Here is a 23,930-nt window from a genome sequence, read left to right as displayed (position 1 = left end):
TTATTCCAGACATACAGAGTTGGCATCAAGGCCCTCTCTGAATTGGTCACACTGGCAAAGGCATTTTGTGTTTCTTGACTCCACTGCTCTGTCCCCATGTCTGTGTGCCAGTAACCCTTCAGCACCCCCTGAAAACAAGCGTGATGGAGATCAGTGAGGCTGTCGCATCCCCAGAGCAGAGACTCCAAACTCTGGCTGAGCGGGACCCGCTGTCTCACCCCCTAGCCACCCTCTCCCTTGCTCCTGGACCACGGGGGATCCCTTTGGAGCCCCACAGCTCTCCCTCCAAAGCTCTCGGACAAGCTGCCTGTTAGCACAGTTAAGGGACAGGTACTGAGGCTGAAGAGGGACTGCTGCCACCCTCGACCCCTGCGCTGGCCGAGGGCACGTGGAGGGGAGCGACGCTCGCAGGACACTGACCAGTAGGAGTTGATGATTTTGCAGAAGGCCAGCTCACAGCACATCTTCAGGTTGCTCTGATGTTCAGGAAGGTCCGAAGATGAACATTTACTGGGATCCACCTCACAATTTTCATCTGATTCATACAGTGCCTTGATAAATTCCCCTGTAAAACAAACAGTCGGTGATGGGTTTTGGAGACATGAGACACACAGACTTCAAGCAATTCTGCTCCTGAGCCCCAGTGCCCGAGCAGGTCCCCTATGCCCCATCACACTGGCTGGACAGAAGCCGGGTGTGGGAGCAGTGGTGGTGGCTCCTGGGGCAGGCTGTGCCCCAGCCAGCTCTCAAGATCTCTGAGCAGACCCAGGAGCAGGCGGCACTGCCTCGGGAGCTCACAAAACACCACAGCACAGCCTGCAGGAAGGCACCCGGGCTCCCGACGAGCACGTTTCATCCCTCTTCCCCAGTTGGCAGCTCTGCCTCTGTGGCTATGGGCTATTGCATCAGAGCTCCACTGCCAAAACACCCGCTTCCCCAGCCTGCCCCGACCCCCCATTACACCAGTTCCAGAGACGCTCCCTCAGGCTAATCCAGTAGGAAGTATGCTGGCAAGTTCTGTAATTATTTCTAGGATGGCCTGCTACTGCAGACTGTGCCCTGGCACTGACAAGCCAGTGTGATTCACAGGAGAAATAGGTAATTAAAGGAAAGAAACAATTTACTTGGTTTATTTTGAGCTGAACATCACACAAAATTAAATTAAAATATTGCTCTGCATTTCCCTGAACTCCTGTTTGCTGCCTGGCTGCTCCTCACCCTGGTGGAGGCTCACGCCATGGGCCTGCTTTGCCTGCTCCCTGCTCTCATGCCACCTTTCACCCCGGGGTGCCCGGCACGGATCCCGCCGCCTGGGCTGAGGGTGCTGCCCACCGCTTCGACACGTGCCCAGCTGGGGGGGGGCAGTTGTCTGTCCCAGTGAGCACACAGCAGTGACTGGGGGATGGATAACGGGGATTAAGAGGTAGTGTTTAGGTAGGGAGAAAGGTTTGCTTTGGTTTTCTTCTAATTCCACTTGGTTAGCTCATCTCCCAATTCCTGACCATCTTGGATTTTCCCATCCTCCTGCATTTCGCCAGCTCTAGTCTGCATTCCTCCCCTATTGCCAAAACAGATTTTAATTACGTACCAGAGAGCCTCTCCAATGTATTTTCAGCTCTGCCAGGGGCTCTGGAGCCTCTCTGCTTGCCTGCAGGTGATGCCTGCTGTTATTATCCGGCCCTATTACTGGCTTGTGCTTCATGGTTTAAAGGAAAGCGCTATGCTGTATTGTGTTACCTTGTGACACACAGATGAATCATTTCACTGATAAAAGGTCTACACAGAATCAGCGCCCCGAACAGCGAGCAAGAACCGCAGGCTCCTCCTGTACTAGATGGAGCTGGCTTGGCAGCATTTGCATTGAGCCCTGAAAGGGGAATATTTCAAAATTCTCTGCCTTCATTAATCTCCTGGCTTTTTAGAAATCTTATGAGGTAATCTACTTACAGACTTGCCTTCAACCAGAGAGCATTACAAGGCAGAAATAAATAATATTCCTTTTCCTATTCTTGTGGGCTATCTGTTGGTTTGACTGAATTTGCTCAGTTATCCCCCCTTCCTCAACACTGTCATTATTATCTTAATAAAGTATTTACGCTTCTTTGCTCCTTGCTGCAATTACACAAATCCACTAGTAGGAACCCAACATACTGAAAAATTAACACCTCAACAGAAACTCTGCTCATCCGCCTGCTAGGATGTGGATCCAATCTAGTCGCCTTCAGCTGAGGTTCAGACATAACGCTTCAAGGGCAGCCTCTCCCCATCCTCGCGCTGTGCTGGCTGCACACAGCAACACAGCAACTCCTTCCTGACCTGCCCAGAAGCAGAAGCTCTAATTATTTTCATTTGCATCAAGAGTAATATTTTTGGAGCCATAAACATAGCCAGCACTTTAAAAAAAAACCACCAGGAGGGTTCCCAGCATGATCTGGGAGGCAACTCTCATCACTGTAACTTGGGAGATTTCATCTGACTCACGAGCGCTGCGAGGAGCCGGGGGAGCGTCTCTGGCGGGGGTGTGCAATCAGGGGAAGGATTCAATCAGCCTCCGTGACACTGCCAGTGCCGAGACAGGAGACTTGGCAGGCAGCATAATGCCTTCAAATATCAATTTGTTACCTCCTCTGAAAGCAGATTAAAGCGCTAACTCAGCGGTGACCTTCACCTGGGAGCAGAGAGCTGCCCGCTGCGGCCACGGCTGTGCCCTGGGCTCGGACCCCGCTGCCACAGAAACCCCCAGGCAGGTGAATGCTGGTGCCTCTGACAGCTATCAGGGCTCAGCTGATGGTCTCCACCGTGCAGAGCACCCTGCAGCTTCGGGGAGGACCTCTCTGGGTGAGACTTGCCAATGCTCTGTACGTACCTAAGGCATCTTGCAAGTATTTCTGCCCCACCAGCTTCAGGTATTCTTCGATTGCTTTGGTGGCCAGTGTATTCTCCCTGAAAATGAGATGCTCATTCTCACCACAGCGATCAACTTCAGACATCATCAGGTCAGTCAAGAAATCCTGGAAAGCAAAGCCCATGGTGGGTCACCACGCACTGACAGACGCTTTGTCCGGCAGAGCAGGCAGCCTCCCCTTCTCCAGAGAGGTCCCACCTTCGTAAGACACAAGAGGGAGCGGAGGTGCCGCGGGTGATCCCATGTGTGCACGCTGTGTGGCTACCAGCCCGCCTTTCCTCCTGTTTCTCCAACCTCACAGAGCCAAGAGGAGAAATCAATGTCTGAAGAGTCACAACTTTTGCACCCCAAAAAATGATTCATTCCAGACCTGCACCACATTTGCCTCTCCATCAGTGCTAGTTTTCAGCTGGGCCTCGTATCAGCCTCACATTTTGTAGGTGAAACATCTACTTCACTGTTAAATGCGGCTGCGTTGGTGTCTAACTGCACTGGTTGCAAAACAGGGGCATACTTAGATGTCATGAGCTGTGCCCCACAGTTAATGGCTGAGAATCAAGCCTGTAATAGGCATCAAGATGCTCGAATGTCCTATTTCCTTAGCATTCATGGAAATAAACAGCGCCGCAACAGCGCACGTTTTGGGGACATTTTTGGTCTGATGTGCACACAACCAAATACCATGCAATTTTATAACCCTCTGTGCAGAGCAATGAAGGGGTGAGCAGGAGCAGACCGCATGCTGACAGCTGCCCCATGCATCAATCCAGGCTACTGAATTGCAAATTCTAAAAGAAAAACAGCACTTCAGACCGAGCTCCACTTCTGCTTCAGCAACAGCGTTCGCCACTCAGAGAGGGTCACGTAGCTCCCCATGCATTCTGCTGAAAATCCGCTATGTGGTGTAGTATTTAGTGCGCTGTAGCTAGTGTTAATGCAGGAGAAATGCCATGCAGGTTTTAATGCTGATATATATTCAGCTCTGCTCTCTGTGCTGCTAATGGGAAAAGCAGCTCTGGGCCCCGGCCCAGCTCCTCGCTGCGCTGGGTGCTGAAAGGGTCGACCTCCTCCCACCCAGCACCACTCACCTGGATGACAAAGGCAAACAGGCTGCTGGCACCCTGTAAATCACAGGCATTAAACCTCTGACTGCTTCCTCATGCAGGAGACGGAGAAATGTTGACATACAAATTCACTTCTACAACCAAGGGCACCTTTTAAAAACTGCCTTCCTCTAAAACAAAATAATCTGCTTAGTAATAACCTTTCACTAAGAAATTCTCCTTCATTTGTCATGACCATACCAGACGTAACCCCATCCCTGGCAGCAGGAGCACCCCAGAGTTGCTGTGCAGACACCCAGGTCCTGTCCTTGCTGTCCCCAAGCGAAGAGCAGCTCCCAGAGCTCCCCAAAGCACCGTGGCCGTGCCCCAGCCTGCTCCAACCCAGACTAGGGAGAGGGGACACTCGGGTCCCATTCCCTGCCAGTGGCTGGCTGGAGATTGGCCTGGCCAGAGAGGCACTTAGCTCCATTTCATTTTTCATACGGACATCTCTGCATTGAAAGTTTAATCAAGGTTCAACAAACAGCTCCACCTGAACCCAACAGCGGCCCGTTCCAGACCCAAATAATTTATTCCCCAGGCCCTTCATTATTGTGCTTCTGTCCCAGACAAAGGAAAATCCAGGCAGCAGACAGGTACATCTCCCATCTGAGAACAGGAGGGGGGAAGGCTAGCATCTCTGCAGCACCCAACAGCCCAATCTCTCCCACCTTCCCACAAGACTGTGACTGGGGCCGACACTCTGCCATGACCCTCCCAGAAGAGCCTCCAAAAAAGCCAGAGAAGGAGCTTTGCTAAAAAAAAAAAAAAAAAAAATAGTTACTTCCATTATTTCTTTAGACAGAAGATCCCCTTCCTCAGATCCTGCTACGTTTGCAATGCTCCAGCAGTTGCAGGCAAAAATCCCTCCTGGAAGCAAAGCACACACCTCCCCCCACTATTTTCTCTCATTTTGCCCCTTTTATCAGCCAAACTGGAATGAAACGTTAAACCCCTGCTCAAATCCCGTTAGTTGTTATCGGGGTAACTCTATCACCTTTATCTTCCTGGGTCTCTCCCAGGGTACGTTTCAATTCCAAGCCACAGCTCAGACTGACACAAGGTGCTGATTCTTAATTAGCAGCCACTGACCTTGGCTTTGCTTGATTCTCTTTCCTGTCACTTTCCCAACATACTAATTATCTCAGGAACACTGAGTTTTACAGCTCCTCTTAGCCAAGTGTTTGCTTTTTTCCCTCTTCTGGTCGGCTGAGGACTGGCTGCTGCGGGACGTGGGGCCCAGCTGCGATGTGCCACCCAACTGCCAGCCAGGGCTGCCGAGCGGTGGAAACCCAGGGGCCAAGTTTTAGCCAGGGATAATGCGAATTTTTATGATTTTAGCTGATCTACAGAATTCACTAAAATTTAAAATGAGGCAAAATTCCACTGTGGGACTCAACACAAAGCTCGAAAAGATCCCCCTGAAACCTCTGCTGCAGTCGTTATCCCCTATGGAGCTGCTGCAGCTTGACAGCTGAGAAAACGACCCCTTGAATCCAAAGCGGAGAGGAAAGCTGCTGAAATCCCAGAGCTCCGTTACAGCACAGCACCCAAAGCTGGGGCGTAACGCGGCAGAATCTGGCCTTATAACCAGGGGATGGAGGCGAGAGTCAGGACACCCAACAGCATCCAGGGCTTCTCACCATCCCCAGCAGGTCCAGCTTCCCCAGTCTGCAGGAGGCATCTTGCCAGGCTGTACGAATCGGCCCTGAGATGCATCAGGGATCAAAATACCCACAACCAACGTCCTTGAGTGAGCTCCTCTGCAGAGACCGCTCTCAGCAGCTCAGCAGAGCTCTGCTAGCCACAGGAAAGGAGCCTCGTCCATGGGTCAGTTCCCATGACATCCTGCAATTTCTGTCCCAGGGCCATCTTCCAGATCTTGTCTTCCCTCCACACAAGAAAGCCACATCGGCTCTGGATCACACGTCTGGTATCTCTGCCTTAAGTACGCCAGCAGCCAGCACTCGGAAGACACAAATGGAATGCAAATACTTGTTGAATCCCTCCGGGGGCCTCACTCACCCACATACAAGGCTCTGAATAAAATGCAATAACTAAAGCCAATAAAACTCCCTGTTTCTGAGCAGCAGAGATCAGCAGGGGGTTGTTTTCAGTTAGGGCCCCTGGCAATGGAAGAAAATAAGATGCTTTATTTCATTACATCGGAGTCGAGAGGGGAAGGAAAAGGTCTACAGTAAAAATTAAGGGCTGTGGCAGTGTTCTTCAGGCTTGCTCCCATGTTTATTTTAAGGATATTTGTTTCTGACTGGACACAGCTGAACCTGTCCAACTTCAGTCACTGCACATATGCTGATAAAGAAGAGCAATTCATAAATAAATAAATTCAGATCATGACAGCACAAGGCAGCACTGGTTTCCAGCACTTTTCAAATAAACCAAGCATGAACCCACAGCAACATGTGCTAGTCTAAGGCAGCTCCTCCACTCTAGAAATGCACACAGGAGTTTTGCTGCCAGAGTGGCAGCCTGGTCCCTGCAGCAGGCAGCAGCAGGCAGCAGCAGGCAGAGTCCCGCGCCGCCCTGCAGCTCAGCTCCCCACATCCTCAGCCACAGCATCCTCTGTCACCCCCAGCCCTGCCCTGAGCCTGGCTTTGCTCTGTCCCTCAAGTGTCTCCATCCTGATTTATCTGTAGTGTAGCCTAAAACCATTTCCATTTCCCCTGGGTCTTCATCCGGTCAGCTTCAGATGCTGCCTCCCCTACCCCACTCGGGTGAATTCATCCTCCTGTCTCAAACCCCAACCAAACAGTATCTTCTTGTGGGTGAGGAAACGTCCCCTAACCCCTGCCTTGACCCTCACACATGCAGCAATTCAGGACGTCTGGCTAAATCAGTCATCTCGCAGCAGGACTGCTTCATGCTGCCATGGTGGATCCCCCAAACCTTTCCCTGGGGAAGGTGAAAGGAGAGTCTGGAAACAGGGGTGATGCCCTGGAAATGAGCACAGCGCAGCCCCGCGCGAGGTCCCCGCAGGTGGGCGGCCGAAGCTGCCGCCCTGTGTCAGCCGGCAGCCGCATCAGCACGGGCCCGGGGACCAGCTGCCCCGGGGTGGCCTGAATTGGAAAAGGCTCACTGAAACGTGAAGTCCACCAAGAGAAAAACCAACACCCGCTCAAGAAAACAATCCTTCATTGCCCATGTCAATAGGGCCAAGGAAGCAGACTAATTGCATTGCTCAAACACAAAAAAAGGGAAGAAAAAGAGTCTTCCCCGGGGATGAGGCCGGAGCAGAGAAGACAGCTAATGCAGTCACACGTCTGATTGACGGCTGGCAGCCCTGCCTGCCCAGAGCACCAGCACCCCTCAGCCCCTCACGCCCCGCTGGGCTGGGGGGGCCGAGCACCCTGTGGTGCTTGAAGCTTGCAATGCTTGCACTTGCCAGTGCCCAGAAAGCCACCCACCCGAGCGAGGGGTCTGTCTGCACCAGGTATCCCAGTCCCGAAGAGGTTCAAGGTGCCAGTGCCTGTGCCCTGGGGGGTGTCACCAGGCAATGCCTGCACCCTCCAGCTCCTGAGCCCAGAGGTGCAGAAAGATGGAGCCAGCCGCACGCCTGGCATGGCTGCGGTGAGAGCAGGAGCGTTTCCTAGGCAAAGGGAGCCAACAAGCAACACAAGTCTTGCAGGATGTATCCTGCCCACACCCAGGAAGGATTCTGCACCTCCTATCCCAGGGAAGGTCCTCCAGCCCCAGTCTCCCAGCGATGTGTCCATGGCTGGAGCTGGTGAGACCCGTGGCCCCAACGCACCCCTCTAGGCTGGAGCTGATCGTTCCCAATATCATGGCTGATGGGCAGATTGACTTTGAAATAATAATGTTCTCCACATCACATGCCTGATTAATAGGATTGACTTAACCTTAAGAGGATTGAATTGATAAAGGTAATAAGATTACTGTTTATTTCAAAGACTAGCCCAGAGTCCAGCTGGGCTTTTATGCAGAGGTGAAAGCCACCAGCGGTTGGGCAGGGCTGTAGGTTACAGGTGGACGAGTGTCAGGACACAGCTACGTGTCAGCGCTGCAGCGGCAGAGAAACGCGGCACTCAAGGGTGCTGAGCTGTGTGAGGAGAGCAGAGGAGGGGCAGAGCTGGGCCCTGGGCAGCTGGTGCGAAACCAAGGACCCCAGTCACCAGTCCTCAACTCTTCACCACCACACAGTTCCTCTGAGGATCTGCACTGGACACTTCTCTGCCGGGAAATGCAGTGATGTTCCCTCCGTTGAGCACTGGAGCTCATCCTCAACACTTCTGGCATTTTCTAATTCTCCTTGGGAAAAGAAGGTGAAGTGGCAATGTGAGGGTTAACGCACGCGAATCTGTGTCCATCACCTTGCTCACGGCAGTAAGAAAACCTGAGGGATATAACACACTGATCGACCACCACCTCCCCGTGAGGGCAGAGGGGTCAGATCCCACACAGGAGGCTGAGAAACCGCAGACTGCCCCGACAGCCAGAACACGGATCCCCGCAGCTGCCGCTCACCAGCCTTTTCCGTCCTTTCAACCTGCCCGACTGTTGCTTTTAGGGACAGGGAGAAAACCAGTGGGGGTGCTCATAAAACTGATTAAAAGCCTTATTATCTCAACTATAGCTGCTATAAAATATTATCAGGGAGATAAACTCTTCGTGGGGGAAATGATATGGCTGCTGCTGAACGCGTGCAGCATCCCTGCGTCCCTGTGTCCGCAGCCTTTCCAGTGCAGATAAGGGAGTGGTGCTCCCCAAAGGGACTGACCAAGCCCTGGTGCCACCAGCCTCCAAGCCCAGCAGCTTCCTGGGCTGTGCCACCCATTTCCAGGTCCCCTCCCGAGCTGAGCAGTCACTTCTAGGCAGCCCTAGACAGTATCTGCAGGTCCTGCGCTTAAGCTGTTGCTGCCAGCAAAGCTCTGACCAAACACCCTGCACCACCAAGGAGGGGAACGTGGGGAGTTTCCAGCAGGCTTGCACGGGGGGAGTAAATACATCTGCTTAGCTAAAGCAAATCCTTGCAGCATAAACAAACAGGGACACATGTTTATTCTTCACTCCATTCACAACACGGTAAATATTTATATCAAGTGAGCAGCTGGTTATAGAGTTTTGTCTAATGCTGGGTTTGATCCACCAACCATTTTGGACAAGAGAAGTTTTTTTAATACATATTTATGGTCATGAACTGAGCTCCAAAAGCTGTAAGACAGCCCTGAAACAAATCTAAGCATGGAAAATATTCTGGAAGCATCGAAAGTCACAATAGATCTCGCTTTGGGAAGGATGCAGCCTGCCTCTCCATAACCACATCACACAGGCCACATCAAGTCATGCTAATGGCAGGGGTGAGCACTCCCAGTAACACCAAGGATGGCAAGAGAACTACTTTTAATTATGACTTTGTGTCTTTTGTCTATGGGTTGCAGAACACATGAAAATAGTTAGGCATCCCTCTGCACCCGTACAGGTAACCTTTTATCAGTGCTCTCACTGGGAAGATGAAGCACATACCAAGTCAAGGACAGATTCTGAGAGCTGGCATCTCTGTTTAGCCACAGAACTTCCCTCTTCCAGCCCAGCGATGCCTCTTCCAGCCCCCACTTGCCATAAAAAGAGACAGTGAACAACTGCTTGCACCAAGAGCGGTTTAGTGTTGATGTTCGTCAGACTTTCCAGTGGGCTGGGGCAGCTCCCTCAGCCAGACTGTCTGCTCTCTTTATCACAGTGATTTTGCCCCCCTCTCCACCTATTTGCCTTGGCGGTGGTCAGGGGTTTCCAGGCGTGCCCTGATGCACACCAAACCCTTGTGCATCACTGCAGGGGTGAAGCTTTTTCCTTTCCCAAACAGAGAACAAAGGAAGAATGGACTTGGACTCCAGAGAGCACTCTCCGCTTTCATTCTCCACCTTTTAATCTATTTTGATATGGCCACGAAGCCCAGGAAAAAACAGATATTTAGGGAGAAAATTCAGCTACAGCCCTTGTCCTCCTTCTGCCTGCAGCTTTACGTGCTCTGCCTCCCCAGCAGCAGGGACTCAGGCTGTGCCTCTGAGTTTTAACAGCTTCAGAAAACAACACCTGGCTGGTGGGAGACGGCTCAATATTGCCAAGGAGCCAAGTGGGGTGTCTGTGGGTAAGGATCGCCCTTCTGCCGCCGGCGGGGCTGCACGGGGACGCTGGTGGCCGGGGGCCTGGCTGTGGCGGGCACACACAGCATCACCCGCGCAGCGCCGCATCGCGCCTCCCCTGCGCTGGAACTCCTGCGGCTCGGCTCTGGGTGGACACGTGTACCCAAGCGGCCGTGCCTCATTAAGGGATTACACCATATTTACAGCAAATCGCTACGGGAAAACAGGGCCCGAAACAGTGCAAGAGCAATTAGCTGCTAACGAGTCTTCATAGATAATCTACCGGACACTTGTTCCCCAGTCCAACTGTAATTGCTGCTTTAGCGTCAGCTACAGCAGCCAAGATCCACAAAAACCCCTTTATCAGCAAAATAAATTAGTGGTTGCTGATTGCCACGTCTGCACTCTTCAGGGCAGGGGAGAGCTCTGAAGAGGTCGTTGGAAAGGCTCCTGGTGAGGCGCAAGGACGGGGAACCCACCTCCAGCCCAGGCAAGCTTCAGAAGGTCACAGGAGGCCAGAGGCCTGGAGGAGGGAGTCACCGCCCCGCTGCCCCCCGCACACCAGTGACAGGGAGCGGGGTGCTCACCGTGCCGGACTGGGCTGAGGTCCTCACCCAGCAGAGGCTGGGACCCAGCCCCACTTCCTAAAACTTCCAGCCTCATTCAGCAGCACGCCGGCTCCCCTGGCACCATGCCTGCCCAGGGGGCTCCTGGCCCATGGGGATCTGTTCTCCTCCTCCCAGGCCCTGAACCCCATTTCAAACCTCACTGTGCTGTACTCGGGGCCATGGGTGTTTTACCTCCCTGTTCAGTGTCGCCTCTGAACAAACAGGCGTTTGGTGCTGAGAGAGGGAACCGTGTCCTCAGCACCAAAACCAGATGAGTTCAGAGCCAGACCTGCCTGCAGGCACCTGCCTTCCCCAACACACGCAAACACCCACAGAGCCACCTCACTGACAAACAAAAGAAAAATGAAACAAACTGTTTCTCCTGCATGCTACCTGGGAAGGAAGAGGCTATTGTTTCTGTGTTGAAACTCCAGGGAGGTGCCCTGAGCCCTGCCAAGGGGCCAGCCAGGTGATGCCCATGGAGAGGGAGAGCAAGCTGTGTGGCAACCAGACTTAAGTGCCTGGACTCATCCTGTCCAGTCCTTCTCCCCGGCGCAGGCCGAGAGGGGCTGCCGGCGGAGGGCGGGGACCGCAACACCAGCACAGCCTCCCCATGTGCTGTGGCTGTGTCCCCTCGCTGGGTCGCGGTGCTTAGCCACAGGGGAGCTTTCCTGAGCCATGGCGGGGTGCACCCGTGTCACACAAGCAGGGATAAGGGGGTGTTTTCCTCTCTATTCATTGGTTTTTTACTTTACTGCTGCTTTTCCCTTTCTCTGCTTGTCCAACTCCTCCACAAAGGATGCACCGCCCGGTTCCCATGCTCCAATAACTCCTGTGGCTCTGACAGCTCCCTAAACCCTGTGCTAATGCTGATGGCAGATGACAGGCAGGGAAAGCAGAAGCTCCATTTTAGGGGGAAATTCATCAAGCCTGTTTACTGTTTGCTGTGTCCCTCGTGTAGCGCCTCTGGGATCTCAAGCACTGATGCAGACACATGTCTAGAAACACACTTGCTCTCTCCAGAGCCTCTCCAATACCAACGAGAAGAGGGAAAAGTCAGGAGCAGTCACAACAGCTCTCAGCCACGCCTGCAGATGATCCATGGTGACTGAGATCAGGGTGACACTTGAAGCCTTTTGCACCAGAACCGTGTAAGCCACAGGCAGGGTCTTTCATGGCAATGTCATTCCAACAGGAACCCTGGCACTTGGACCGTCAGAGCCACGGCGAAGGGCAGCACAGGCCCTGGCGCGCGGGGAGGAGCGGTACCAGCAGAACGCAGGGCTGTGCCCAGAAACCACCCGCTGACGGAGCCGCGGCCCAAGGAGTGAGGAGGGGGACGCCTACACCAATCTCCCTGTGTAACCACAGCGCATTATTTCACACACCATGAATCACAAGCCACTTCTGCCACCTCTGAGGGCAACACAGCCAAGGGGACCAGGGCTGTCCCTGCACTCCTGGGGTCTGACACTCCTGCCTGGGATCAGGAAGGCTTTAACTGAGCTGTTTTCTCTGCCTCTGCAATAGCAGGTCCAGAGCCTCACAATCCTCTCAGTGAGCTTTGCCTGCCTTGAACTACATCAGGAGGCCAAGACACATCTCTGTTCGACAGATGGTAACTAAATCTAATCCACGAACCTCGCCACGGTCCCAGGCAGCAGTGGCAGCTGCAGAGGAAGCAGAGCCTTGCGACTGCCCCTCAGGTGAGGAGCTCATGTCTCTTCAGCGCTGAAAAAGCCTTGGAAATATTGCTCTTCCCCAGCTCCCCCCTGCAGAGTTCAGGGAGATGTTAACAGAGAAAAACTCCTGCAGTCCTGAGGCTGGCACTGCCCACCATGGCTGGGTCATGCCACCTGGGGACGAAGGATGTGACTCCATACCCCTGTCCCAGGGACCTCAGCGCTTGCCTGTGCTCTCTGGCGAGGGCATTTCCAGCTCTGCTCACCCTGCCTGTACCCTCACAGATCACGCCCAGGAATAAAACCCACTCTCTGCCTCCTCCTGGCCTGCTTCTTCCCCAGACCTGGCGAGGGATTCCCAGCCATGAAGGATGTTCAGACAAAGCAGTCCACAAAAACTAAACTTCCACCACTCGCAAGCTGGCCGGCACCAACCCCACATCGAGCACTGCCCTGGGAGCACCCCACGACCCCTGCGCTCTCCCGCACCACTGCCCCTGCCTCACACCTCCCTTCCAAAAGCATCAGGACAGATCCCGAAACCGAGAGCCAATTCAGACACGCGTGCCCGCAGGTGGACTTTACTCTGAAATTCCCCAGAGGCTGCTTGCTCCCGTTCAGCTCCCGCCATGCTGGGTGCTCAGCACCGCGGCACGGTGACAGGGAGGGAGCGGAGAACCTGCTGCGCTCCCACAGGGACACCCACCACACACGGGCTGCCAGCACTGCTTACATTTCATCCCTGAAAACGGCTTTCTTGCTTATGTTCACATTTGTGCCTGTTTATGAAGAGCCTGGCCCCTGAGCCTCCAGGAGACAAAAATGACTTGGTTGGGTTCTTGTGGTCCCACCACCCTCTTTGCTAATTAAGCAATTCGCACAGCACACGCTACCAACTTGTTTGTAATTAAAGGCAAAATTAAGAGTGTATTAATAATGGCTAGGCCTGAAGCCCAACTGATGTGGTGATTTCCAAAACCCAACAAAGGAGTCTGCTCCTGACAGTCTCTGGTGGGATGGTATGGATGACGAAGGGTCTTACCTTGGCCTTGCCTGTACTCTGCAGGATGTGCACCAGCGCAGACGCCATCTCCTCTTTGTTCTTCACGCTCAGCGAGGGCTCCAGCACCGAGCACAGCACCATGTAATTGTTAGTGATGTACTCGGCAAACTCTTTGTACATCTCCATGGGAAGAATGCTCATACTCTGGTAGCGTGACTTGATGCGGATCATAGGCCCCGGGGACTTGCCCTTACCGGGGTTGGGGCTGACCACTGGGTACCATTTCTCTACAAACTGCCGGCCCGTGACGGAGCTGACGGGGATGTTCACTTGTCCAATGAAATTGGTCTTGTCCTTCTTCTTCTTCTTGTCAGTCTCTTTGTATAAGTGCACCGTAATGTTTTTGAGCGATGGGAGGTTATTAAATTCAAAGTGCTCCCCCCAAAATACATTATCAGTTTTCAATTTACAGGTAGTTCGTGCATAAAGAACGTCATCCAGGCATAATTCACACAAGTACTTTTTCTTAGCTGGCAGGTCCTTGGCTTCAATAATCCATAACTTTAACATATTCTCTACCCTTCTGCTGTTGTCCTGAAAAAAAGATGCAAAGAAAAAAAGGTCAATAAAAATACACAAAGCCAAGCACAACAAAACTGGAGATATGAGTTAATTATTTCGGATGTTCTAAATGAGCAGAGGCTTAATTACATTTTATTTTAAGGAAATACTGGCTCTCAGGAATTTGCATAATAACACTACTTATGTTAATTTTCCAAATATCACCATGCTCTCCATGTCTGTTGGTGCCAATTAATATAAGGAACAAGGAAGATAAAACCCTCCAAATCATAAATGTACCATTTCCCATTCACTGCCAAGAGGGCCTCAGAAGAAACCGAAAGAACTTCACCAAAACACAGAAGCTATGTTACAGGTATCTCACGACCACCTCCTTTTTTAGTACAGCTGCTTTACAGCAGCACTGGAGTGCATTTTCTTTACTGTAACAGAGCAACAATAAAGGGATCTGAACACACACCCAGGGATCACCTCATCCATGGCTGGAACCACCTCTGTCAGGGAAAGAGCATTTACAAAACCTCATGATATTTTAGGGCAGAAGCCCAGAACACCCAACTAAAACATTGAGAGGAATTATGGGAGACAGAGTGAGTTTCACAGGAGAATCATTACAATTCAGAAATAGATATCTGGCTTGGATATTTTTTAAACAGTAATGGAGCAAAGGATGCTGTGGATCTTTAAGAGCTCCCCAGTGATGCTGTCCTCATCCTGCAAGGAGATCCAGGGACATTTGTTGCAGGAGTGACTTGAAAGATAAAGCACTCGCAGCTGAACCACTGCTAGGGATTCTGCAGTAACCTGTTTTGTTTGGAAACCCCTCAGTGAAACAGCAACCATGGCTTACTCTGCTCGGCCTAGGAGTCTGGGCAGGAACATTTCTGCTGGAAGCCCACAATGGGGTACTGTAGGGTCAGGAAGTACACACAGGAACTACACAAGAACACTGAATTCCTGACAGAAATATCAAGCCAGATACTGAGAGTTTATTGTCTGTGAACTCAAACAAAGATGGAAAGCTAGCCATCAGTTAATGGCACGTTTTGAGATGAGGGCACACTTCCAAATGAATTTCCACTGACCACTGCATCTCAAAGGCATAGTGACGTGCCCAGCCCCAACTCAATTCCCGGGACTTTTCTCATGGTAAGTGTGACCACACAAACCTTACACAGCTCTTTCAGATCACTGCTACCAGGCTACTGCACTCGGAAAGCACCGGAGTCACTGAACTCCACATACAGGAACACGCTGCTAGAGGCTGAAGTCCACCTCTCCCCCCTGCTGCTCCTGTTCTGACACTGAAGGAAATCTTTTATACTGACGTTTGGCACTGTGCTGGGAACAATAAACTCCAACACAGAGGGCTCCTTCTGCAACCCGCCAGCCTGGACCTAACTTGTATGTGCAGTTATGTGGCTCTGATGCCGGGAGTGAATTCACAGGATCCCATCATTTGTGTCTTCTCTGATCAGCAGAAAAAGACTTGTTGATTGAGCTCATCAGTTGTGAAATCCTGCAGCTGATTAGTCCTGTTCAATCTTTGTTAGCTAACTCCAGTGCAGTGAGGAAGAAGCAGCTGCAGATTTTATTTTAGGATGTGCTTAGTCTTTGTGGGCCATAAAACCACATATTGGGTGTCCCTGTGTTTTAGTGAAGAGAAGGATTTGTTTCTGTAGACCCCAGAGGGGATGACTTTGTCACCTCAACCGACTGGAGAAGGGCAAGCTACGTTCCAGTATCACCTCAGAGAACCCGCTGCAATGGGCATCTGAGTTTCTCCATCACTAAAGCAGACACTACAGAGTCAGAAAGCGCAATACGTGAACTCTTCAGACTATTTGGTCTTGTAACTCTGCTGGCAGCTACCTGACATGTGTCCCAGAGCTTTTGGGAGGTGGAAAGTCCTACGTAAGTGGCAAGTCTCATCAGTAACAGAGCAAGATTGAAGATTCTTCAGGTCTGATCAATTCTTAGCAACAGCTAAGCAGCATGTGCTGAGAAAAGAGGGTAGAAATAATTGGCACTTGCCTGTAAATATGATTGTGGAAGAAAGCAATATGGAAAAAGGCTGACCCACAGTTACACTTACTCACTAAAATGACAATACGTCCCCTGCTGCTACGATGCACTGGGCTATAAAATGTAATAACGAGGAACTGAACTATAACAGAGGCAATTCCTCAAAGCCACTACCTTATTTGGGTGCACGGCACGCCGCAGGTTTTCCATCCATTTATCTCGCTCTGCTGCAGAACGACACGAGAAGCACTTACTTCCTGATGAAGTCGTCACCTACAGGGAAAGGAACAGGATTATGTCTTGACCAGCACACTGCAGACTGTGATTTGGGGGGAGAGGGTGAGTTAGGAAAGATGCTAGTGGATTTTTTTTTTTTTTTTTTTTTTTTAAGTAAACAGCTTTACCCAAGCATGAAGCAACAGCCCCTAAGGCTAGCAGAAAACCAGGGCAACTCTCTATGTCACAGAAATAATCATGGAAGCAAATTCCAATTACTTCTCCCCTTCCACACCAGAAAACACTAAATAATGGGCCCCATGCATGTGACAATTTAAACCACCAAGTTCCACAACTGAGAGAGTGCAAATCCTTAGGTGAACTAAAGATAAATTGCAACCACTTGGCATTCCTCCAGATTCAGCCCAAAGCCTGTGATAGTAACAACCCATTCCTTGTTTTCAGCAGAACGTCAGGCCTGGAAAGGCTGGATTCCTACCTTTCCCCTTGGTGTCCTGTTGCTTCTGAAGCCTGTGCTGTGAAGAACACGGGACAAGTATATATACCCCACTGCTGGCAGCAATACAAGCAGCAGCTCACACCCAGCCAGGGGCACTCCCGTGCTCACAGCCCCCGGTCCCAGCTGGGGAGAACCAGGTCGGGGCTCCCGGACCTGGAGATGGCAGGCAAAGTGCTGCTGAGCCCTCCCGTTACCTCTCATGCTTCCAGCATCACTCCAAGAGATCTTTCTGCAGTATTGGTGTGACTCTCTCTGGCCGTTGGGATTTCTTAGTCAGGTCTGAAGCAGCACACTCGCAGCAGTGACGTTTCCAGTGGTGCAAATATGCCCCTCGTTCATTATCACATCCCTGTTACCACATGGAAACTCAACCCTGTTGAGAGCCCTCTGAAGCAACCACTGCCCAGCAGCCCCAGGACGACAGGCACCAAACACTGCTTCCTATCCATCACACCAAGTTCCTTGGCATCAATTACTGAGCCAAGGTCTAAAAGGCTAATAGTTCTCTGCACCTTCTCACACACATACTCCTCAAGCTGCTGTCTCCTCCAGGCCCTGCTGGCAAGTAGACAGCCCATGACCATGGCACCAGAACTCTGCACAGCCCACAAAGCCCTCTGCCAGCTGCTCCACCCTTCTTTGCTGCTTCTGGAGACGTCCAGTAATATTCTTTACATGCATTTCTGCTTGCAGGCCAAATGGACCTGGGCAATACTTCGAATAACTCCCCTCTGAGCTTCATTTCCACCAGTCTCAAGCTGCAGGATTGTTTCTGAGTACTTTATCATCTCAGTGTTTGTGTTTACACACTGCACACTGGGTTAATCTGCTTCTGGGAGACGCAATCTCTTTTAATTTCATGTATCTCCCAGAAGCCTAACCCGTTTTTACAGCAGAGCTGGCACTTGCTAAGATTTGTCATTAGCTAACCTCAGTGATGAGCTAAACACATCCCTTCCTTTGAATGCAGACATCTTCTAACCAGGACACAATCAGAAGAGGCCTACCCCGTCTTTACACAACAAACACAAGAAATCTTCTAATCCTTGATATTCCAGAACCTCTCTCCTGACAGACACTCTTCCCTGTCCTTACTTCCCCCGTCCGCTTTTATCCTCTGTCCTGTAAAACTATATATACTTTTGAGCACAAGTTATCTTCTATTTTCAAGAAAAGACGACCTCATATTAGTAGGCACAGTAGTATGACCTTTTCAGCATCCTTTCACACTTCAGTGTGCTTCCAGCTTCTCCAAAGTTTCCCATTACAAATCTACCCTGCCCCATCTCCTGTCTGCTGCTGCAGATGCTAATGTGAACCTCCATCCCTGAACCTTCACAGACTTCTGGTGGCACAACAGCTGCATCACTTGCAAGACCACGTCCACATGCGATGCCTACACCTTGCTCTGCCAGAGCGCACGGCAGTTTTGTATCTTGAGCCTTTGCTCAGTGAGAGTTCCTGCAGCGGCGTTCGAGCCGAGCATGGCCGTACACCTGACTGGAGATGACACCTAAAGAGAAGCAACACACGGCTGCACTACTGTTGACACGGTGCTGTACTGTCTTAACACCAAATTACAACTATAAAGATCCCAGAAGTACCACTTGGCAACAGCTGCTCGATCAATGTGAATTTCTAGGGCTTCAAAATCATTCTTCAGACAAGAATCTAGCAATGCAGAGCTTGAGCCCTGTCTTATCTGGCCCATCTAATTCAGCTGCAAAAGACTCAAATCATCCATGCTCAAGTCCAAAACATCAAAGTCCTGACACTCCTGGTAGAGCTACCCTGCCCTGCAGGCGTTACGGCCGGGTTTCTGTACTCCACAGTGGGAAAAACCCTCCCACTGACATTCTGACTAAGGTCCACAAAATTCAGTCCCCACTGATTGCTTAGAAATCAGTTAATAAAGATGGAATAAGTCAAATACAGCTTTCAGTAAACTATACCATTAGTCCATTGCCTCAAAGGCCATTTCTCATGTAGCTTTTTGGTTAGCTCTTTTGTTTTGATAGGAGTTTGGTGTACAAATGCATTTGGAAACAATGTTCTCAGATCCAGAGAATTTGGTAGGAAACTTGGAAGCTCCTCCATAAAAGAGAATTATGACTTCTTTGATTGCTGTTGAAAGATGCTCTCTTAAAGCCAAGTTCTCCTCGGTGACACACATGGACCCCACAGCTGCCTAGAAGATTCATATCCAAATAAATAAGCATGCAATTTAGCTGTCCTTCTACTGAATCTGTTAATTGTCAGTTTTTCACCAGCTATCTGTTAGGCTGAATATCTAATATATTTTCTTGCCACATTTAAGTCAACATATTATCATTGAGTTATCACGGTAAAATTTATGATTCAATTCCAAAACAATTACCGATTAACTAATCACTCAAAACCTACGAAAACTGTAACTGTCATACTTAAGTGAGAGAAGGGGAAAATCCTCATGTGTCAGATATGAAGCCCTCGGGATCTGATGGGAGTTGAAGGTTGTATCTACCATGTGTGATCACAAATGTAATTTTCCCCCCATCTGCAATAACATCCCAGCTTTGAGCTCTGACCTAAACATCATATGGCATTAATGATCTTCATGAGCTATTAATTATCTTGATAAAGAGAGTATTCTGGTCTCATCAAGATTTCGGATATGCTAGTATACTATTAATGCACAGGATAAACTCAATTAATAAAATTCATCAATTTCTAAAATGTTACTTATTCACATTCATTATCCCCAGTCCTCGGATGGGTGATCTCTTAAGTCAGACAAAATCTTGTCATTTTAAGAACGTCTTAGGTACAGCATAGGTTCCTCAAAGTACACTTGAAGGAATCTCACTGGAGTAACAACAGAAGAAAGTATCTGAGGTACTGAAGCTGCTTTACCAAAAGTCTTCCAGACATTTTACGAGGAAAAGCCGAGGCTCAAGCTGGCAAATACCACCACAACCAAGTGCAGAAGGGCAAACCAGCGCTGCCTGGGCCAGCCCCGCGGACCCGTGACGACTGCTCGGGGCATCCGAAGGGCCATGCGAGCAACAGCGAGCATTTGCACAGCTGCATTAAATTTAGAAGAGCTAAATTTAGCTCCACTAAATTCTCCCTTGCTCAGGCAAGGCCAGGAGGAGGTGACACGGTTTCAGTTGTACTGGAGCAACTACAGTTTTTCTTTCCCCTGCTCCGCATCCCCCAGCTACATCCTGCGACAGCCCAGACATGAGCTGTGCGACAGGACAAGACTCCGGTCTGTCAAGAGGGTAACAGAACCCTTCAGTCCTGACACCCCTGCCCGCCCCGGGTCACCGGGACCCCACAAATAGCAGAGCCAGGAATAAGCGCTGGGGGTCTGGACCCTGAGTCTCCGTTACTGGACTACGATGCCCACTGTATATTCAGCACACGCAGCATATGCAGTGGCACTAGATGATTATGCTGACTGGGAAGTCTTATAAGGAGAAAGAAGATGATGTTGAGTAACTTTTTTTAAAAAAATCAATGAAGAAAACAAGTAAATACCAACTGCCAAGTACTCAGCAAGTCAGAAAAAGGCAAGTTTCATAGAACTAAATAAGCAGAAAAAGCCAAATGCAGCATTTGAAAAAGCAGTGCATTACTGCTGACTCTCCTCACCCCCGGCAGAGCCCGGCTGAGGGGGAGCAGAGCTGAGCAGTCAGCCTCGGCACGTCTTAATGCAGGTCGGCCGAGCTAAAGGAGAGAACCAATTGCACCTTCACACAGCCAGCTGCCTCCAAATGAGCCACTTGGTTTTCTTCCACTGCAGATGGCTTTGGCTCTTCCTTTTGTCTCCGTTCGGGTGTGCTGCCAGTTCCCTCTCTGAACCTGCCCTCTTCAGCGCGATTCCATCTGCAGCCATGTCAGATCCTGCCATCTTCTTCTCCGAGCCACGAGGCTGCTGCCGCTCGGTGGAGGATGGCCCGTGGCACGCTGTACCTCGCACAAGTGGCCGCTAACGGACACCAGGCAGCTGGTGATGGAAGCTGCTTCCTAGGCACTGACCACTGCCCGACCACCTCACTGCAAGGAGAAGGCAGTTAAGAAGGCTGGCACTGCCCAGCAGCAGCAACGCTTCGCTTCTCAATTTGTGACAGCAAGCTTGGCCATTCCTGGCAGATCTCCCTAGAGAACAGATCTGCAACAGCCTCAAAGTGCAGGGACAAGGTGGCATCACCAACCGGCAGCACCTTCCCAATCCATTGTGCAGAAAACATCTTGGTTTCCCTTGTCTCTGTGACTCTGGCAGACCCTTCTCACTTGACATTTCTTGGGCAGGGCTCCTTTTCCAGGACCCCAGCTGAGCTTCTCCCTCTTCAGTGTTCCCACACCCAGCAGTGTGATGGCTCTTGGCCATCAGCTTGTTTTCCTTTCAGCCTTGTGCAGACTTCAAGCAGAGCTTTCCCAGTTCCAGCCCACAGGAACCACCACAGGTTTTACTGCTCTTTGCTGAGCTTCCACTAAAGGGCAGCAGCAGTCTTTGCCAAGTCCTGCCTGCACTTTCAGATAAAGCAATGCTGAAGGACTCAGGATCACGGGCCACAGACGGGACCCTCAGGACATAACAATAACTGAAGGCAACAGTCAAGCACTGAGGAGGAGAAGATGCTTGTGTGGTTTTGTCTCTCAGCTGCCTGTGCCGATGCAGGAGGGGGTGCGGAGGGCCGCCAGCAGCAGCCGCCCAGCCTGTCCCAGCACAGGGCCCAGGCTCATCCCTCCAGCCCTCTGCTGCCCGGAGGCAACACTGACCCTCTGCTTCCATCAGCTGTATCCAAGCGCACAGCAGACTGTGGTCACCGCTACCCACCAGGGATCCTGGGAGACCTGCAAACTCCCATCAGTGCTGACCTCACTCGGAATTTGGAAGAGGCTCTCTGGAGGTACAAGACCAACACATTAACACAATATGCCATTTAGCTCTCACCTCAGTCCTTCCCGCTGGAGCTTGCTGATGAGTAACTGTCAGCTACAAATCAATGTCCCTTTTGTTTTCTGGCGTTCTTCCTTTCCTCTGCAGGATTTGCAGAACAGCAATTAACATGTTCTTTTTTCCTGTATGACTCTTCTTTATCCAACTCAAAAATAAAATTTTCTTCCTCCTTGCAAGTGCATGACTTGTGTAATTTCCCTCTCAGTCAACTTTCTACAAGTACTGTTCATATCCCTTCCTCTGCTCTTGTGCGCCGAACAGAATTGGTAAACAACTCTTATATTATGGATGTCACATCTATTTTCCATCTAGCTTCATTTTATCTTTCTTGAGTGAAATGTAATAGAGGCCATATAATTTACAAAACTGTTCTCCTTCTGACCTGCTGCACTTGCTCAATTCTACAGAGAATGAACAGCACTGGAAAATTTATACCTCAGCCCACTTCAGAGTTTATGTTTGGGGCTATTTTTCGTAAGACTGTTTTTGTGTTACCTGCTTGTATTTTAAGAAACAGATCTTTTAACTCGTTTCTTTCAAAGAGTGCTAATTTCAGCAAAGAAAACAACTCCATCTCTCCAGTCTGACTCCTCTTGGACACCGCCAAAGCTGTTTTCACCTAGCACTGCCCACCCAAGGACAGCCAAGGAAACAGTACAGTCCGAGCATGAATATACCGTTTAGTACAAACAGGTACCTTCTCTCCACAGAAACACAAGCATCGACCACCTTATTACTGTAAGAAAACCATTTCCCAGTTCTATATCCAGCCACTGCCATAAGCAATAATACTTTGCCATCCATGATGTAGGACAAATGATTCCCCAGACATACTACATTAAATTACCCAACTACACACTGGTTTGTACATGTCCTGCTCCCTCCCGCTAGTACAGACCTAACCACATGCCACAACAGATGTTAAAAAAAATTGAAACACTCACAGATTTTTCTATTTACGTGAACAAGTGAAGCTTCAGTTTTCTAGACAAAGTCCTCGAGACTCCCACTGACAACAGTAGGCTATCTTTGTGATCATGTATAATGTCTTTGTGAACACTGAGTAGGGATTAGCACTTTCTGATATCTGTATGAACATAAACTACAAATTTATGCTCTGCTAACACACAGCCTTAAGTAGTTCAGCACCTGTGCCAGTAGCAAGCTCTGCTGCGACAACGATTACAAGACAAAGAGCTCATTGCTCTGATTCTGTAGATATGATCCTCCTTGGAAAGATGGGAGTAATTTTCTGCCTATGAAATGGTCTCTCTGTAGCAATTCAGAGCAGAAATGTTTCATAAGAGTGAGTGCCCAAGATGCAAGCCCACACCTGGCTCCCCAGCCAGCCCCATCACACATCAGGAACGGCCCCCGGGACAGACAGAAAGGCTTCTTACCTCAAAGCAATAGTCTTGTCCCAGGATGCTACTGTGGACTGGCTTGATGACCACTTCTTCCTCCATACTGAGATCCAGAGCCTCAACAGCACTACTGGGACTGAGCAAAGACTCGTGGGAGCGTGATTCTTTCAGCCTCGGCATTAGATGGGATCTAGAGGAAAAATTTAACGGTATCAGTGGATGCTTTCCTTCCCAGAGAAATTATTTAGTACATCTGTTAGCAACAACTGCAGATTATTCCTGGGAATTTTTTGCCATGAGATAACTGAGGGCCCAGAATAGCAGGGATTGCTACATTGTCCCATTTAAAATTTGGTGAGCAGGTTCTATTACAGGCTGTATATTCAGTAAAAACATTTTTCCACACTCTGATGCAGTCAGGAGCACATTATTAGAGGTTTGTAAACTGCAGGTCTCTGCACAGCTGAGAAGGTTTTTTAAACGGCCATCACACCTGCTACACGAGACCCTCCAGGTGTGTTGTGGTTCGAGTGGATCAGGGAGGCCAGGTGGCCCCAGCACCAGCTACTCTGCTCCTCAGTCCCGCAGCCGGGTCTGCAGCACCCAGTGCTGAGCTCTGGGGGTGCTGAGCTCTGGGGGTGCTGAGCTCTGGGGGTGCTGAGCTCTGACTGCCAGCACAGGACTGGGTTTGCATGCATGTAGGAGATCCCATCAGCATCCTACTTCATTACAGGCTGTTTTGCAGCACCCAGACCCTACTGACAGAAGGAATTACCTGCAAGCGGGGAGGAATTAATGCCAGATCCTTCTGAAACCCCAGACCTGTGTTCTCTCACTGCACACCGAGCGTGCCCA

At 50.4% G+C, this 23,930-nt stretch overlaps 1 protein-coding gene across 11 annotated transcripts in view; it reads right to left on the bottom strand.

The window, feature by feature from the left end:
- Positions 1 to 23,930, bottom strand: part of DAB2IP (DAB2 interacting protein) — a 243,972-nt gene that overhangs the window by 23,653 nt on the left and 196,389 nt on the right. For all 11 annotated transcript variants that reach the window (XM_074846348.1, XM_074846349.1, XM_074846345.1 and 8 more), the window contains 5 exons: positions 23,112 to 23,265; positions 16,202 to 16,300; positions 13,460 to 14,014; positions 2,867 to 3,011; positions 421 to 565 (listed from right to left, as the gene is read on the bottom strand). In XM_074846348.1, the coding sequence (XP_074702449.1) occupies positions 421 to 565; positions 2,867 to 3,011; positions 13,460 to 14,014; positions 16,202 to 16,300; positions 23,112 to 23,265 (1,098 nt within the window). The remainder of the gene's footprint in view (positions 1 to 420; positions 566 to 2,866; positions 3,012 to 13,459; positions 14,015 to 16,201; positions 16,301 to 23,111; positions 23,266 to 23,930) is intronic.

The sequence above is a fragment of the Strix aluco genome, chromosome 20 (genome assembly GCF_031877795.1).
Source record: "Strix aluco isolate bStrAlu1 chromosome 20, bStrAlu1.hap1, whole genome shotgun sequence".
In the NCBI taxonomy this organism is placed as follows: Eukaryota; Metazoa; Chordata; class Aves; order Strigiformes; family Strigidae; genus Strix; species Strix aluco.
The sequence above is the reverse complement of the archived record's forward strand: the minus strand, read 5'-3'. Positions and strand labels throughout refer to the sequence as shown.